This window comes from Chiloscyllium punctatum, chromosome 16, assembly GCF_047496795.1.
Source record: "Chiloscyllium punctatum isolate Juve2018m chromosome 16, sChiPun1.3, whole genome shotgun sequence".
NCBI classification, from domain to species: Eukaryota; Metazoa; Chordata; class Chondrichthyes; order Orectolobiformes; family Hemiscylliidae; genus Chiloscyllium; species Chiloscyllium punctatum.
In genome coordinates this window covers 26,482,677-26,497,389 of record NC_092754.1, presented here as the reverse complement: position 1 = coordinate 26,497,389, position 14,713 = coordinate 26,482,677, and the positions used below count along the sequence as shown (strand labels likewise).

General features: G+C 41.6%; 1 protein-coding gene across 4 annotated transcripts in view; it reads right to left on the bottom strand.

Moving 5' to 3' along the window:
- Positions 1-13,712, bottom strand: part of ddi2 (DNA-damage inducible protein 2) — a 36,624-nt gene extending 22,912 nt beyond the window's left edge. For 2 of the 4 annotated variants that reach the window (XM_072586541.1, XM_072586543.1), the window contains exon 1: positions 13,396-13,709. In XM_072586541.1, the coding sequence (XP_072442642.1) occupies positions 13,396-13,533 (138 nt within the window). In that variant the 5' untranslated portion in view covers positions 13,534-13,709. Of the gene's footprint in view, positions 1-13,395 lie in introns of all 4 variants that reach the window. The other 2 variants (XM_072586539.1, XM_072586540.1) reach the window with 2 other exon arrangements.
- Between the last annotated feature and the right edge of the window lie 1,001 nt (positions 13,713-14,713).

The window sequence follows — 14,713 nt, the reverse complement described above, 5'->3', positions numbered from 1 at the left end:
ATGTTGTTGCGAAGATTGGGAAAACTTGTCAGTTGCACAAGTGACCACTTGGGGCACTAGCCCACTATGTTCAGGGCAACCAAAAATTAGCAATCACTGCAGCCGTGGAAGAGCCACTGACAATCGGAGAGCAAAATGTCTGTGAAACAAATATTTTTTGACTGGTTTCTGGTAAAAAATACAGATGACATATCTACAAGAAACTGTTTGCTAAACATTTATGGCAATGGATAGGCAATGAATAAGGAAAGATTAGAGTGGTACTGAAAAAGCACCTGTCCTGATGAAGGGCCTTTGCCCAAAACATCGACTTTCCTGCTCCTCGGATGCTGTCTGACCTGCTGTGCTTTTCCAGCACCACTTTAATCTAGAGACTGATTTCCAGCATCTGCAGTCCTCACTTTTGCCTAAGGAATAAGGAAAGTCTTACGTTGTCTTGTTCTGTAATGTAAGCCTAAAGTTCTGTAATATAAGCCTGCTTGCTTAGAACTTCAACTCTTGGGTTGAGTTTTGCTAGCTTACTGATAAATTTCCTTATTTTGCCCAGTAGCCAAAGTCCAGGTCAACTACAGCAAGCCTCTCTTCACAAACCACATTAGCATCTTCATGAGTCTCAGTAATATTCACAAAGCATGTCACTATTTGTCATTTGAAACAAACCCACTCTTATTTCACTAGAAACCTACAAGATAACTTTTCTCTGTATAAAGATATGAGGAAAACATGAACATTTTGGACTTTTCCTTGATATTAATTATGTAAAAGATTTGTATGTTTATTAAAGCAACCAGGAATTTATTCACTATTCCCCCACTTATGTATTTGCAAGGCAAAGAATAACAACTTTCTTACATCATTTGCTCATAAACAAATATAGTTTACTGTATTCAAGAACTGCTTACAATATTTTATTAGTCTGACATACAGTTTTTTTCTCACGTACTTCAGTTTTATTTATTACTAAAAGCTTTGAAACAAACAGTTGTACATGTAAACAGATCTATATATTGTTACCAGAAACCAGCCAAAAAAGATTCACAGTTCTTCCAGACTTCTTTTTATGATAAATTTTCAGTTAGTGAATCAAGCCAATTTTATAATATAAAACAAAAAAACTGAGGATGTTGGAAATCTGAAATAAAAACAAAAATTGCTTAAGAAACTCAGGTGTGGCATCATCTGCGAAGGGAAAGCAAGGCTAACGGTTCGAACTGAAGGGTCACTGGACTTCATCATAGAATCTCTTCAAAGGTTAACTCTGTTTTCGCTCCACATATGCTGCCATACCTGGTGAATTTCTCCAGCAATTTCTGTTTCAATTTCATAATGTACATGGAGCAATTTGATTCAGCTTCTCATTGTTCAATAATTATTTTTAAGGCATGCAGTTGTGAGTTGAAAAAATATAAAAATGGAATTACTGTACAGAACTTCAATGTGATTTGTCTTAATTTCTAAAGTACTAATCGCCCATTTTTGATTTGTGGTTTGTTTTAAAAATACATGATTAATGATTTTTATCCTTGCTTGATCATTGATATCAGACAGTACATTCAATGGTTATTTTTGCTGGTTGATAAATTTGACATTGTAATCAATTCGATGGAAATAACTCATAGTAAAAATCTTGTGCATGTCAATGCACTTTCCTATCTACATTAACCTAATGGTGATTTGACACACAATATTTGACTAATTCAGTCACTGCTAAACAGTGACACTAAAAATTTAATTCCATTAAATCAAATTAAGAAAAACAAGAGTCCTGTTAATATATTTTTGATTATTTGCAGCAATTCAACAAATTGCTTACGGTGGGCTGGATGATACATTGTTTCAGATATGCAGGCGTTTTATACTATACAATATACAGATATTACAACAAATTTTTTATTAATTGGCACAAGGAGAGTGCCAGTTGATCAAATATCCCAGTTAATCAAGAGGTCCACACAATTAATGTTAAAAACACACACTAAGTAACAAAAACGTTTGGAATGTGAAGTCACAACACTGTTATATTCTATTTACAGCATAAATCACCTTGATAATAACACAACTTTGCCTTAAAGCAAAGAGCCTTCTGACTCACATCCTCAACTGACTACTTGGACATTGCGGTGATTGTGGTATTTGAGGAGAAATTAACTCAAAATTGAATCAACTGTCAATATTTCATGTGATCATTCAACTGAACAAGTATTCTTTATTTTTTCACTGAGGTAAATAAATTTTAAAAATTATAATAATTGGATGGAATAATATAGTAAACTTTGCAATACTTGAGGTTATTATTTTTGCCTTTAAAATCACTAAATCTCATTTTAAAGTTGACAATGTCTCTAACTCATTGCCTCATTGTCATCTGATGAAAGGCCTTCGTTAGTTGAAATTTGTTGTAATTCAAACACCATCTGAGGTAACTGTTACTAGCATTTGTAAATATAACAAGTTCCAAACATTTCCGTTAATTTAACTTATTTCTGGAGTATGTCAGTATGTTGGAGGAAGCTTACATTCTGTTATTAGACAAAGGACCCACAAAGGTAAAAACAATGACTGCAGATGCTGGAAACCAGATTCTGGATTAGTGGTGCTGGAAGAGCACAGCAGTTCAGGCAGCATTCAAGTAGCTTCAAAATCGACGTTTCGGGCAAAAGCCCTTCATCAGGAATAAAGGCAGTGAGCCTGAAGCATGGAGAGATAAGCTAGAGGAGGGTGGGGGTGGGGAGAAAGTAGCATAGAGTACAATGGGTGAGTGGGGGAGGGGATGAAGGTGATAGGTCAGGGAGGAGAGGGTGGAGTGGATAGGTGGAAAAGGAGATAGGCAGGTAGGACAAGTCCGGACAAGTCATGGGGACAGTTACTGAGCTGGAAGTTTGGAACTAGGGTGAGGTGGGGGAAGGGGAAATGAGGAAACTGTTGAAGTCCACATTGATGCCCTGGGGTTGAAGAGTTCCGAGGTGGAAGATGAGGCATTCTTCCTCCAGGTGTCTGGTGGTGAGGGAGCGGCGGTGAAGGAGGCCCAGGACCTCCATGTCCTCGGTAGAGTGGGAGGGGGAGTTGAAATGTTGGGCCACGGGGCTGTGTGGTTGATTGGTGCGGGTGTCCCGGAGATGTTCCCTAAAGCGCTTTGCTAGGAGGTGCCCAGTCTCCCCAATGTAGAGAAGACCGCATCGGGAGCAACGGCTACAATAAATGATATTGGTGGATGTGCAAGTAAAACTTTGATGGATGTGGAAGGCTCCTTTAGGGCCTTGGATAGAGGTGAGGAAGGAGGTGTGGGCGCAGGTTTTACAGTTCCTGCAGTGGCAGGGGAAAGTGCCAGGATTGGAGGGTGGGTTGTTTGGGGGCGTGGACCTGACCAGGTAGTCACGGAGGGAACGGTCTTTGCGGAAGGCGGAAAGGGGTGGGGAGGGAAATATATCCCTGGTGGTGGGGTCTGTTTGGAGGTGGCGGAAATGTCGGTGGATGATTTGGTTTATGCGAAGGTTGGTAGGGTGGAAGGTTAGCACCAGGGGCGTTCTGTCCTTGTTACGGTTGGAGGGGTGGGGTCTGAGGGCGGAGGTGCAGGACGTAGACAAGATGTGTTGGAGGGCATCTTTAACCACGTGGGAAGGGAAATTGCGGTCTCTAAAGAAGGAGGCCATCTGGTCTGTTCTGTGATGGAACTGGTCCTCCTGGGAGCAGATCTGGCAGAGGCGGAGGAATTGGGAATACGGGATGGCATTATTGCAAGAGGTAGGGTGGGAAGAGGTGTAATCCAGGCAGCTGTGGGAGTCGGTGAGTTTGTAAAAAATGTCAGTGTCAAAGTCGGTCGTCATTAATGGAGATGGAGAAGTCCAGGAAGGGGAGGGAGGTGTCAGAGATGTCCAGGTAAATTTAAGGTCAGGGTGGAATGTGTTGGTGAAGTTGATGAATTGCTCAACCTCCTCGCAGGAGCACGAGGTGGCGCCAATGCAGTCATTAATGTCGCGGAGGAAGAGGTGGGGAAGAACCCACAAAGACTGACATAGTGGCAATGTCATTGGACTACCAATCCAGATACCTGCATTAAAGATTTGGGTCAGATGTTCAAATCCTACAATGGCAGCTGGTGGAATTTAAATTCAAATGGCTATCGAACTTTCATCGACTATTGCTAAAAAAAATTCACTTCTTCTAGGAAAAATTTCTTCTAGAAAAGAAATCTGCCATTTTTATCTAACCCAGCCTTCATAATGCAGAACCACGGCAATGTGGTCATCTTTCAACTGCCCTCTGAAATGGCAGAAAATTCTGCTCTTTTCAGTAATGTCATCAATCTCAACAAGGATTAAAAAATGGAAGTGCAGTTCATTTTACAGCCACAAAGTAATTGATAAGCATTCTTGAAATCAATCACATGTTGATTACTCAGCAAATTCTCAAGCCAATTAGGAGTCAAATGGTTTTCTTTGAGTATCTCTTTTCAAAATGTGAAAAACATATCTGAGGATGTACATACAGACAGGTGCAGTTATATTTGAGACAGTGTAATTCTTGTTACATATATCCGGGGATGTACGGATGAATGTGTGAATATAAATTCATTGCTAAAAATAGGTACAACCACTGCAAATCACTCCTCTGTAGCTGAGGATAAGGATGTCTATAAGTAGTTCCAACTGTGTACATTTGGGTTGGCTGGTATTTACTCAGAGACCAAAATGGATGTAGGCAGATGGAGGATGCAGTGTATTTGAATGTCTATAATATAAGTACCCATTTTATGTTGCTCAATTTTAAAAGTTGTTTTGTTTTAACCGTGGTCAGTTAACATACTCTCATTTTGCATTATAGTTCTTAAGAAGGTTTGTGCTAGATCTGAGGAACAGCTGTATCACCTATTCAGCACCAATTTGGAGTAGCTTCTCTCCCTTGTTGCACCCCAATAACACTCAGCCTCTGCCACTCGCTAACCTTCCTGCTCACTGTGGCCCGACAATTTGCAGCCTCTTCCAATCCCTGACCCTCTCTCCCACCTCTAACCCTCTACTTCGAAGCTTCTACTGCTCCTTTCCAAACAATATTTCTGTTGAATAAAGGGAACTATGGAGCTATGAGGGAGGAGCTGGCCAAAGTTCAATGGTGGAATACCTTAGCAGGGATGACAGTGGAGGAACAATGGCTGATATTTCTGTGTATAATGCAGAAGATGCAGGATCAGTTCATTCCAAAAAGGAAGAAAGATACTAGGAGGAGGCATGGGTGGCCGTGGCTGACGAGAGAAGTTAAGAAACATATAAAATTAGAAAAAGTATAACATAGCAAAGGCAGTGGGAAAACGGAGGACTGGGAAGCTTTTAAAGAACAGAGGATTACTAAGAAGGAAATACGCAGAGAAAAAATTAGGTACGAAGGTAAACTGGCCAAAAATATAAAGGAGGATAGTAAAAGCTTTTTTAGGTATGTGAAAGGCAAAAAAATGGTTAAAACTAAAATTGGGCCCTTGAAGACAGAAACAAGGGAATATATTATGGGGAACAAAGAAATGGCAGAAGAATTGAATTGGTACTTCAGATCTGTGTTCACTGGGGAAGACAAAGCAATCTCCCTGAGGTAACAGTGGCTGAAGGACCTGAACTAAAGGGAATTTATATTTGCCAGGAATTGGTGTTGGAGACACTGTTAGGTCTGAAGGTTGATAAGTCCCCAGGGCCTGATGGTGTACATCCCAGGGTACTGAAGGAGGTGGCTCGAGAAATCGTGGATGCATTGGTGATTATTTTCCAGAGTTCGATAGATTTGGGATCAGTTCCTGCGGATTGGAGGGTGGCTAATGTTGTACCACTTTTTAAGAAAGGTGGGAGAGAGAAAGCAGGAAATTATAGACCAGTTAGTCTGACCTCAGTAGTGGGAAATATGCTGGAGTCTATTATAAAGGATGAAATTACGACACATCTGGATAGTAGTAACAGGATAGGTTAGAGTCAGCATGGATTTATGAAGGGGAAATCATGCTTGACTAATCTTCTGGAATTTTTTGAGGATGTAACTCTGAAGATGGACGAGAGATATCCAGTAGATGTAGTGTACCTGGACTTTCAGAAAGCTTTTGATAAAGTCCCACATAGGAGGTTAGTGAGCAAAATTAGGGTGCATGGTATTGGGGGCAAAGTACTAACTTGGATTGAAAGTTGGTTGGCTGACAGGAAACAAAGTGTAGTGATAAACGGCTCCATTTAGGAATGGCAGGCAGTGACCAGTGGGGTACCACAGGGATCAGTGCTGGGACCGCAGCTTTTTACAATATATATTAATAATATAGAAGATGGCATTAGTAATAACATTAGCAAATTTGCTGATGATACTAAGCTGGGTGGCAGGGTGAAATGTGAGGAGGATGTTAGGAGATTACAGGGTGACCTGGACAGGTTAGATGAGTGGTCAGAAGCATGGCAGATGCAATTTAATATGGATAGATGTATGGTTATCCACTTTGGTGGCAAGAACAGGAAGGCAAATTACTACCAAAATGGAATCAATTTAGGTAAAGAGGCAGTACAAAGAGCTCTGGGTGTTCTTATACACCAGTCAATGAAAGTAAGCATGCAGGTACAGCAGGTAATGAAGAAGGCTAATAGCATGCTGGCTTCATAACAAGAGGGATTGAGTATAGAAGCAAAGAGGTTCTTCTGCAGTTGTACAAGGCCCTGGTGAGACCACACCTGGAGTATTGTGTGCAGTTCTGGTCTCCACATTTGAGGAAAGACATTCTGGCTATTGAGGGAGTGCAGCGTAGGCTCACGAGGTCAATCCCTGGAATGGCAGGACTACCTTATGCTGAAAGACTGGAGCGACTGGGCTTGTATACCCTTGAGTTTAAAAGACTGAAAGGGGATCTGATTGAGACATATAAGATTATTAAAGGATTGGACACACTGGAGGCAGGAAACATGTTTCTGCTGCTGGGTGAGTGCCGAACCAGAGGACACAGCTTAAAAATACAGGGTAGGCCATTTTGGACAGAGATGAGGAGAAACTTCTTCACCCAGAGAGTGGTGGCTGTGTGGAATGCTCTGCCCCAGAGGGCAGTGGAGGCCCAGTCTCTGGATTCACTTAAGAAAGAGTTGGATAGAGCTCTCAAGGATAGTGGAATCAAGGGTTATGGAGATAAGGCAGGAACAAGATACTGATTAAGGATGATCATACTGAATGGTGGTGCAGGCTCGAAGGGCAGAGTGGCCTACTCCTGCACCTATTGTCTATCTTGCATCTTACCTCCTGCCACATTTCCACAGCCATCACTCACAGCAAGTGCTCTGGAGAAAGTGGCATGCACAGAGTTCAACAGCAGAAGGTTCAGTGAAAGATTCTGGGAGGTTCATGGAAGTGGGCAGAAGGGTCTGGAGGATTGATAGCAAGTGAAGCTACATGGAGCATGACAAAAGGAGGCCTATAGCAGGTAGAGAGACAGCTGAGATCAAGTGAATCCTTTAAGGAGTATAAAGTTTTAAACAATTCACTGGAGATTTCTTCAATGAGAGTAACACTGTTCATGTAGCGTAAGTGGACTTCCAAGGCATTTCTTACATGATAAGCTATCACATTAGATTTGTAAGTAATGTTATAGTGAGCTCATAGAATAAAAGAGACAGTAGCAACATGGATATATGATTAGCTGAGTAATAAAAGAAACAACATTTCATAGCCTGTGGTCTCCAAAGTGTACTGTCTGTGAGCTTGGTGGAGTCAGTATTAATCAGTGGATACATCAGGGAATTAGACTGTTATTTGCAAGGATTAATGTGTAGGGTTCAGAGTAGCACTAAGTACTCATTCGATGAGCTGTTGCAGACATGATGAGCTGTCTTTCGCCCCTTAATTGCACTGGAATAATTCTGAGGTTCTGTTATAGCCTCTGTTTCTCAATCCTTCCGTGAATGTGAAGAGTTTTGAAAGGGTGCAGAGAAGATTTACAAGGATGTAGTCAGCATTGGAGGATTTGTGCTATAGAGAGAGGCTGAAGTAGGCTGGGGCTATTTTCCCTGGAGCGTAGGAGGTTGAGGCGACCTTAAATGGGTTTGTAAAATCGCCAGAGGCATGAATAGCGTAAATAGACAAGGTCTTTTTCTCAGGATAGGGAAGTCCAAAACTAGGGGGCATAGGTTTAAGGTGAGAGGGAAAGAAATAAAAGGAGCTTAAGAACTGTGCTGCCTTCCATTGTTAAAGATGATTAGACTAGTTTTAGGTAAAAACAAGGACTGCAGATGCTGGAAACCAGATTCTAGATTAGAGTGGTGCTGGAAAAGCACAGCAGTTCGGGCAGCATTCAAGGAGCAGGAAAATCAACATTTTGGGCAAAAGCCCTTCATCTGGAATGAAGGGTTTTTCCTGATGAAGGGCGTTTGCCCAAAACGTCGATTTTCCTGCTCCTCGGATGCTGCCTGAACTGCTAGACTAGTTTTATAAAAGGCTATAGATTCTCCAATAATGTCAGGAGGTTACTGAATAAGATTCAAGCGTATTCACAGCAGTCGGTTCAAGGACTAGTGATCTCCTTGGATGCAGAAAAGGCATTTGATTGGGTCAAGTGGCCATATCTTTTTTATACCCTTGAACAATTTGGTTTAGGGGAGGTTTTTATTAGGTGAGTAAGGGTCCTCTGTAGAGATCCTCCGGTGGTGGTCCTCACCAATGGTGAGAGAACTAGTAATTTTAATATCTGTAGGGGCAAGTTGGCAAGGCTGTCCCCTCTCACCACTACTTTTTATATTGGCTATTGAGCCACTGGCAGAGGCTATCTGCAGGGAACCTAATACAGCAGCCCAGGAGGTAGGATAAAAATCGCATAAGATCACGTTATATGCAGATGGTATTCTTGTCTTTTTGTCGAATTCAGTGAGTTCGGTGCTCCACTTGTATTGTGTCATCATAGTCTTACCAGACTATAGTGCTGCTCCCTTATTAGAGAGAAGCGACTGGTGGTGATTTAAGTTGAGGGCCACCAAGAAAGGTAACCCATGCTGTTGGCATCACACTGCTTTGCAAACAGACAACCAAGCCAACTGTTTAACACAACTTATCAATTCAATTGGTTCCTTTTCAGGTTATAAGATTAATTTCTCAAAACTGGAGGCCATGCCTATAGGTGAATATCTGACGTGGAAGGTGTATCACAGTTTTTTCTGGGGGGGGTGGGGAGTTCTTTATTTAGCATCTTTGTTACTCCTGTCTTTGATCAATTGTTTAAGGCCAATTTTAGCCATTTGCTTGACAGGATTAAGCAAGATCTTCAGCGATAGGCCAAGTAACTCTTAATATTGTCGTAATCCTATAATTATCAGTGCTGTGGCAGCTAAGAGAATCTCCTGCTTGGGTGATTTATTTGAAGGTGAAATAATGATGTCCTTTGACCAAATAACCTTCAAGTATGGTCTCGCGAGCAGAGACCTTTTTCATTTTTTTCAGGTCAGGGATTTTATTCAAAAAGTGACCATTCTTTTGACTGACTCCTATGGATCCGTCACAGAGAAGAGGATGCTTCATGCTAAAAGTACTCTCTCTGTTAGTACTTTTTAATCATATGTTGGAGGGTGATCTTTCAGAAGACATTGAGTGGGGCCTGGGAGAGAGAGCTAGGGGTTGAGATTTCTATGGAGACATGAAGGACATTTGTGAAAATGTAAGAAAGATTTCAATTTGTAGTAGGACCCATGCCATGCAGCTAAAGATTTTGCATAGGGTGTATTTGGCCCCAGACCACCTCTCAAAATTTAAGGTGGGAGGACCTTCATTAGGTCCCAAGTGTAAATTAAGTACTGGTACTCTCACTCATTGTCTATGGTCTTGCCGCAGGCTCCGTACATATTGGAGTGCTGTGGCAGGAGTAATAAGGAGCATTTTGAAATCAAAGCTGAGACGGACCCTAACTTTCTTCTCCTGGGCCTACCCAATTTATTTTACTTAGTCGCTCATGGAGAAGAACTTTTTAATATTCTCACTTTTTGTGCAAGGAAAAATATTTTGATGTATTCAGTCTCTGAAAGACCCCCGGGTTTGTTTGATTGGCGTAGGCTAATCACGGAACATATTCCTTTGGACGTTCTTACAAATATGTTACACCAAAAAACTGAAAATCTTTGTAAGATATGGTGACCGTTTTTGCACTATCTTATTTGGACTTTTGTGTAGCCATGACGATCTGATTTATTGAACTTGATGCCCTTGAAGGAAGAATTTTGAATAAATTCATGTGTAATATCAATGCTCTCGGAGGTTGGGAGCTAATGTTTCGTTGTGCTAAGCTATTTTATTTATTTGTTGCCTTTACTGATCTGTTCATCTTGCACAAGAGTATAGTTGTGTTTTGATTGCATTTTTTTATTATTTATATAATATTTTTGTTGGTTCATTGTTGTTATAATTTTGTAATTTTATTTAAAAAATTCTCTTTCAATAAAAATATCGATTTAAAAAGGGGCTGAAGTGTCAATTTTTTCATGCAGAAGGTGGTATGTGTATGGAATGAACTGCCAGAGGAAGTTTTGCAAGATGGTACAATTACAATGTTTGAAAAGCATCTGGATGGGTATATAAATAGAGTTTACAGGAAGTTGGGCCACATTGCTGGCAAATGGGCCTAGGATATCTGGTTGGCATGGACAAGTTGGACGGAAAGGTCTGTTTCCATGCTGTATAACTCTATGGTAGTAGAGTATACTCAAGCGGGAAATCAGGAGGATTAAAAGAGCACAAGAGATAGCTTTGATAGATAGAATCTCTTTGGATTCTCCTTAATTCTATAAATACATGAAAGGCAAAAGAATAACTCGGGAGAGAACAGGGTCCCTTTACAATCAATCAGTAAGGGCCATCTTTGTGTGGAACTGCAAGGGATGGGCAAGATGCTAAACAAGTATTTTGCATCAGAATTTACTGTGGAGAAGGATTTGGAAACTGGAGAACTTGGAGAAATAAATAGATATCTTGAAAAACATATTACAGAGGAGGATGTGCTAGACATTTTAAAACTCATAATAGTGGATAAATCCCAGGACCTGATCAGGTGTATCCCAGAACTTTGTGGGAAGCTAGGGAAGTGTTTGCTGGGCCCTTTGCTGAGGTATCTGTATCATCAATAGCCACAGGTGAAGTGCCGGAAGACTGGAGAGTGGTTAATGTGGTGCCATTATTTTAAAAATGTGGCAAGGAAAAGCCAGGGAATTATAGACCGGTTAGCCTGACATCAGTGGTGGGTAAATTGTCAAAGGCGATTCGGAGGGACAGGATTTATATGTATTTGGAAAGGCAAGGACAGATTAGGGATAGTCAGCATGGCTTTGTGTGTGGGAAATATTAACTCACTAACTAGATTGAGCTTTTTGAAGAAGTGTCAAAGAAGACTAATGAAGGCAGAGGAGTGGATACGTCTGTATGGACTTCAGTAAGGCATTCGACAAAGTTCTGCATGGCAGACTGGTTAGCATAGTTATATCACATGGAATCCAGGGAGGACTAGTCATTTGGATACAAATTTCGTTTGAAGTTAGGAGACAGAGGATGGTGGTGGAGAGTAGTTTTTCAGACTGCACGGCTGTGATCAGCGGTATGCCACAAGGGTTGGTGTTGGGTCTACTGCTTTTTGTTGGTAAGTCAGTACTAAGTTCATTGGCAAGGTTGAAGATGACACCAATAGTGGTGTAGTGGACAGGGAAGAAGTGTTTTCCCTGGAGTGTTGGAATCTGAGGGGTAACTATATAGAGGTTTATAAGTTTATAAACTCATGAAGGGCATGGACAGGGTGAATAGTCAAAGTCTTTTTCCCAGGGTAGAGGGGAGTCCAAAGCTCGAGGGCATAGGTTTACAGTGAGAGTGAAAAGATTTAAAAGGGACCGAAGGGGCAACTTTTTCATGCAGAGGGTGGTGTGTGTATCGAATGAGATGACAGTGCAAGTGGTGAAGACTGCTTCAATTACAACATTTAAAAGGCATCTGGATAGGTATGCGAATAGGAAGGTTTAGACGGATATGAGCCAATTTCTGGTAAAAGGGACTAGATTAGGGTGGCACGGTGGCTCAGTGGTTAGCACTGCTGCCTCACAGGACCAGAGACCCAGGTTCGATTCTAGCCTCAGGCGACTATCTGTGTGGAGTTTGCACATTCTCCCCGTGTCTGCGCGGGTTTCCTCCGGTTGCTCTGGTCTCCTTCCACAGTCCAAAGATGTGCAGGTCAGGTGAATTGACCATGCTAAATTGCCCATAGTGTCAGGTGCATTAATTAGAGGGAAATGGGTCTGGGTGGGTTACTCTTCGGAGGGTCGGTGTGGACTGGTTGGACCAAAAGGCCTGTTTAAACACTGTAGGGAATCTAAATCAGATTAATTTAGGATATCTGTTCACAAGGACGAGTTGGACCAAAGGGTCTGTTTCTGCGCTCTAGATATCTATGACTCTATAAACAGCGAGCAGCAGAAACAATAAGGAGTTAAGTTAGTGTACTTCCCAATCATTTCAACACTTCTTGATATTCTATTTACCAATATGGGAAGTTAGCAATGTAAAGTATATCAACTTCCAAGGTATGATCCTCCAGTTGATGAAACTGCTAAAGATCTGACTAGACTTTTCCACTGGTTTTCATGAGAAAAACTGGTTTGTTTAAAATCATTTCACTTAATGTTGCACTTTTCAAGAACATAATTTTAACTGAGAACTTACCACATTTCTTATGTTTAAGGAGGTCTTGTGGTGCAATGTCCCTACCTCAGCCAGAAACTTTGGGTCAAGCCTCACCCCAATACTCGAGGATCAAGTGCTGTCATAACACAGTCTATCAACCTGCAAATCGTTCCATCACATGCCAATGGCAGATCCTAAGAGCAAGAGAGGCTTCTGGTCAATCATGTGATGGAAAGACAGCTGTAGCCTCTAACAGCACCATTCCTAGCTCCGTACTACAACATGCATGATGCAAGCTGCCACAGAAACTTCAACCTCCCAGAGTGAAGTGTAACACACCATTACCATGTGTTTACATACTTTGAATTCTGTTCAAAGCCATATACAGCCCAGAGTTCAATCTATTCTATTGTAGATAGCTGGATTATTGAATAATATTAAATCTTGGGGAGGTCATGGGAGGGGGGGGGGGGGGGAGATTGTTATGTAGCATGCAGATGTGTACTGATTTGTTTGTGAATGCACCCAGAATCAGAGATGCAACCAAATAGAAGTATCCCTAGTGATAGTCAGATGCGGAGCTTCATATGATAGTATATATGGGTGTGGTTATATACAGAATTACACGTATACACTCATAGAATGGATAACAATCGTAAAAAATGTTAGGTGCTACTATGTATATTCTGGAGTAGATGTAATATCCGGGTGTGGTGGTGTACTTAAGCCTGTACATGTCCCTCATGTTCTCACCTGGCTCTCAGCCGCAGGGATACTGCTCTCCATTTCACAGAGAGCCCGAAAAGTCTCCAACTGCATGCCGCCGTTCACCTGCAGGGTGAAGGTGATCTCGCTCAAATCGCGCCGGACGCAGTAAACGGTGAGCAACATGGCGACAACCGGCTGCCGAGCACCGAAACACGGACACAGGGACACAACTGGCCCGGGGAACCAGCACCAAAGGCCAGGCGCTCGATCGCCGACGAGACCGAGGCCCAATCGCCCAAAGCAGAAATTCCACCAAACACTCCACACACGCACGCCAACTCCGCGCTGTACAATCCACCTAACCGCACTGCCGCAAACCAGCCCTGCCACAGTCGCAAAACGAGCCGCACAGCAAGTGTACATGTCGCTGTCTCTCTGCCATCTTGATGAGGAAATGAATTCATTACCTTTTACCTACTACCCCCCCCAATCCTTATAAGGTATTCACTGTGTAATAACTACCACACTGCATTAGTCCAGGTCCCCACTGATGATGGCTTTAGGAAAATGCATCTTCTCTTTTAGAAATTAGCCCACATTCCAAAACATAAATTAGTTTAGAATTTTTGGGTGGACTGAATTCTGTTTTCTTGACATCTTTTAAAATCACTAATAGAAGACTATCACATATCTATTTCATGATAATGTTGTTTTTGCTGAAGGACATGTTCGTCAGAAAGCAAAATGAAACAGCAGTAAGAGACCACAGCATCAACTGTTAGTTTTAAAGGAAATTATCATCAATGTTCATCCTTGTAACATGCCTACATCCTGACTTATTAGTTTGTTTGGGATAAGTTTTAGTAATTACAATTTTCACACATCAGCATTTGATATTTTTGAAAGTTACATCAAAATGAAAATCATGTTGTGCAGCAAAACATTAAAAGCAGAGTTTCATGCTCGATTCTCATCAGAGTCCTCAGCCAAGATGACAAGAAGCTATTTGATTGGTCTCAGCATCTCAAGGGAGAAGACAGGCATGAAGAAGCCTAGCTAGGATGATGTTTTCTTCAGCACTGATAAAACAGCCAGATGACACATCATCCGGCAGACATTTGACAAATGGTCATACAAATAAAGTATGAAACAAAACAGAAGTGGTTGGAAAAGCTCAGCAGGTCTGGCCGCACCTGTGATCAGCAGGGCCAAAGGGCCTGTTTCCACACTAAGTAATCTAAAAAAAATCAGAATTAATGTTTCAGGTTAGGGGAAGGGTCACCTGACCTGAAATGTTAACTGATTTCTCTTCACAGCTGCTGCCAAACCTGCTGAGCTTTTCCTGCAATTTGATTTCATTTCT